The sequence below is a fragment of the Tupaia chinensis genome, unplaced genomic scaffold, assembly GCF_000334495.1.
Source record: "Tupaia chinensis unplaced genomic scaffold, TupChi_1.0 Scaffold000201_1, whole genome shotgun sequence".
Lineage (NCBI taxonomy): Eukaryota > Metazoa > Chordata > Mammalia > Scandentia > Tupaiidae > Tupaia > Tupaia belangeri.
In genome coordinates, this window is record NW_006159676.1 from 2,901,452 (window position 1) to 2,905,176 (window position 3,725).

Genomic DNA, 3,725 nt, shown 5'->3' on the forward strand with positions numbered 1-3,725 from the left:
CCTCCCTCCTTCTGAGTCCCTCTCTGGTCAAACTGAAATAAATAAATAAAAACAAGTTAAAGAAAAAAATTCTTTAAAAAAAAAAAAAAAAGGTGCTGAACTGCTACGTGGCCAACTGTGGTTCGAGTCCTGAACCCGGCAGCTTGCTCCCTCTCCTTCTCTTCTTGTCTCTGATCAAATTAAAATAATAATAAATAAATTTTAATAAAATAACTTTATTTTATTTATTATTATCATTATTATTATTATTTTACTTGCTATAGGGCATGTATGCTCATCAGAGAGAGAGAAAAGAGTGACAAAGTGAAAAAGCAAGCAACCAGGCCTAGGATTTGAACCACAGTTGACCATGTGGGAATCCAGCCGCCCTAACTACCTCTCCACCTGCTGGCCCCTAACTATCCCCATTTTATTTTTTTTAGAAAGATTTTTGCTATAGGGCACATGTGTTCACTGGAGACACAAAGAGAGACAGAGACAGAAAGCAAGAAATCACCCCCCAGGGAGGATGGCCACGCCGCAATCCCTTCTCCTCCATTCTCCTCTCGGGATCTTGGGCACGCACGCACATGCTCCCAGCGTGAGTTTAAGCCACCGGGTTTGGGACTCGAACCGCAGTTGACTACGTGGGAGTCCAGTGACATAGCCATTATGCCAACTGCTGGCCCCTAACCACCCCCATTTTAACATGCAAAAATCTGAGGCCCAGAGAGGTGACTGAGGGACCGAGAGGGCTCAGAGGAGAAGATCGGGGTGAGTCGAGGAGGGAAGGCCAGAGGCCTGGGAGCAGCCATACCCGACACGCAGGTATCCAGGCACTGTCTTGGTCTTCCCACTCAACCGGACGTCGAACACGGCGGTGTCCGCAGCCCCCAGGGGCACCAACTTCACACACATACGTTTCTTCTTGGACATGGAGGCCTCTGGGAGTGGGGGCGTGGAGGAGTGAGAGAGGGAAGCAGGCAGGAGTGGGAGGGAGCACCAGGACAACACTGTCTAGGGTGCCATTTAAGGCAGCCATGTGGGTGGCATTGCAGGGCAGTAGGGGGAGGTTGATGGTTGAATCACAAAAGGTATAGCTATAGGAGGGGATTCCATGCCACGTTTTGGAGCCATCGGAGCAGGCTGCTCTGAAGGAGCATTGCAGGGGTGGGGGGTGAGCGAAGACACCACAATCAGTGTGGGTTACTGGGCCATTAGACAGAACTGGGTGCCCATCCATGAACTGTCAAACCCCACTTTTCCTCAGTCCTTCCTCTAGCGGTTGGCCAGCGATGGCCACGAACCAGATCTCACTCGAGGTCTGCTTTTGTCCAGCTCGTGAACTAAGTATAGCTTTTCTGTGTTTTGCTTTTGTTTGAGAGAGAGATTTTTGCTATGCGGTGCATACATACGCTTGCCAGAGAGACAGAGAGACAGAAAGCGAGAAATCACCCCCAGGGGGATAGCCACGCCGCAATCCCTTCTCCTCCACTCTCCTCTCGGGATCTTGGGCACACACGCACACACGCCCGGCCTGAGTGTTAAGCTGCCAGGTCTGGGACTTGAACCGCCGTCGACTACGTGGGAGTCCAGCGATGTAACCATTATGCCAAAGCTGACGATATTTACAATCTGGCCTTTACATCAAATATCGTCACCTCCAGTCTCCGTGAGTATACCCCCAGAGTCAGATTTAAGCAGAAGCCATGATAGGAAGCTGCTTCAGGGCTGGGAGGATCGAGCGCAGGCCGGATGGCAGAAGAGGAGGGGTGGGCAAGGGCGAAGCCGAGACCTTGAGGAGGGTGAGGAATGCGCTAGGCAAAGAGGCTGGCCAGGGTGCTCGAGGCAGAGGAAAACGGCGTGTGCAAAAGCCCTGGAAATGAAAAAGAGAACTGCTCGGTAGTTTTGCTTGGCTCCGGACTCAGGGGCTGGCAAGAAGCAGTGACAGTACTCGGGGTGCGAGACAGAACTTGGTCTAGGACAGACTGCACCGATTAATAATTACTATTTTTAATTTAGCCAGAGAGAGACAGCGGGAAAGTGAAAAAGCAAGCCGCCAGGTCCAGGACTTGAACCATAGTCAGGCATGTGGGAGCCAGTGCCTCAACTGCCAGGCCACCTGCTGGGCTCCTGGTCCCCCCACCCCACACATTATATTTTGCCCCCTTAGGGAGACTTGCCAGAGAAATGGAAAGCAAGAAATGACCCCTATGGGGGATGGCCATGCCACAATCCCTCTGAATTTGGGACAGGCACACACACGGGCTTGGCATGAGTTTCTAAGCACTGGGTCGGGGCTCGAACCTCGGTGCACTACAAGGGAGCCCAGACACGTAATCATTACGCCATCTGCTGGCCCCCTGATCACACTATTTTTTTTCTTTTTTTGGAGAGGTTTTTTTGCTATAGGGCGGGTCTGCTGGCCAGAAAGACAGAGAGAGACACAGAGATGGAAAGCGAGAAATCACCCACCAGGGGGGATGGCCACGCCACAATCCCTTCTCCTCCATTCTCCTCTCGGGATCTTGGGCACGCACGCACACGCGCGCAGTGTGAGTTTAAGCCACCAGGTCCAGGACTTGAACCATGGTCGCCTACATGGGAGTCCAGCGACATAGCCATTACGCCATCTGCTGGCCCCCTAATCATGCATTTTAACTGAGCACTAGGGACATCGCCAAGCCCTAGGACAGGAGTCCACAGGCCACCCTGCCATCAGCTTGTCTGCCCAGGCGCCAGACGACCCTCCCCTCCTCACTCCTCCCCTGCAGGCCCCCGACCCCTCCTGCCCCTGCAGGAGATCTTACTTGAGTCCTGGGGATCGCAGACCGGGGAGAAGCCTGGCGGGAGGGGACTCTTGTCCATCACGACCTGGATCTCGGCCACGACATTCTCTTGCGGATTCTAGGGTGGATGGGAGGTGGACACAGTGAGGATCGCCCAGCAGCGGGGTCTGCAGCCATGAGCGTACCCGGGTGGTCCCGCCTCTCACCTCCAGGCTGGCCAGAGGACTCAGGCACAGGAAGTAACCCGATTTCTGCGCGAAGCTCTTGCCGAAGCTGGCGGGGGTCCCCTCGACGGTGCAGGAGATCTAGTACGAGGACTTGGGTCAGTGGCGAACTCCTACCTGGCTGCGGGAGCCTCGACTCCCACCACACCCCCGCGCCCTCTCCGACGCCACTCACCGCACTGAATCCCCGTGGAGGGGGTGCCGAAGCCGATGACCAGGCCAGCCCGGCCAACGGTGCCGACTCGGTCCCGGACCCTGACTCCATCTCCCCAGCGCAGCGCCAAAAGCAGGGGACGACCTACGACCTCCTGCGAGCCTGATCCCGACCGCAGACCTTTGCCCCAGAGTTGGAACTACAACTCCCAAAAGGCCATGCGATTGCGGAGAGAACCCGGAAGCGCCGTATGCGCAGGCTGGGAGAGCTGCTGGCCAATCGCGTGGGGATGCCTAGCCACGCCCCCACGCGTCGCCTAGGTGCGCCCTTGAGGGACGTTTACGGAAAAAGGTCTGGGGTTTTCCCACGCCCAGCTACTTCCGCCGGAAGTATCTCAGCTCGAGTTTATTTCTGCAGAACTGGACTATGTTCCCAGACGTTGGGGTGCGGGATAAGGGGAAAGTGTCAGAAACGGGAATTTTAGGGATCTGTAAATAGTATGGAGACTGGGGCCCAGGCGGTGTGGTGGTTAAGGGTGCTGGATTCCCACTTGGCAGACCATGGTTCAAGTCCCGGACC

At 55.1% G+C, this 3,725-nt stretch overlaps 1 protein-coding gene across 1 annotated transcript in view; it reads right to left on the reverse strand.

Annotated features, from left to right (window-relative positions):
* Positions 1-3,357, reverse strand: part of MVB12A (multivesicular body subunit 12A) — a 10,556-nt gene extending 7,199 nt beyond the window's left edge. The window contains exons 1-4 of the mRNA XM_027771283.1: positions 3,168-3,357; positions 2,975-3,073; positions 2,790-2,886; positions 797-923 (exon numbers count right to left, since the gene is read on the reverse strand). Coding sequence (XP_027627084.1) covers positions 797-923; positions 2,790-2,886; positions 2,975-3,073; positions 3,168-3,257 — 413 coding nt within the window. The 5' untranslated portion in view covers positions 3,258-3,357. The remainder of the gene's footprint in view (positions 1-796; positions 924-2,789; positions 2,887-2,974; positions 3,074-3,167) is intronic.
* Positions 3,358-3,725: the final 368 nt, after the last annotated feature.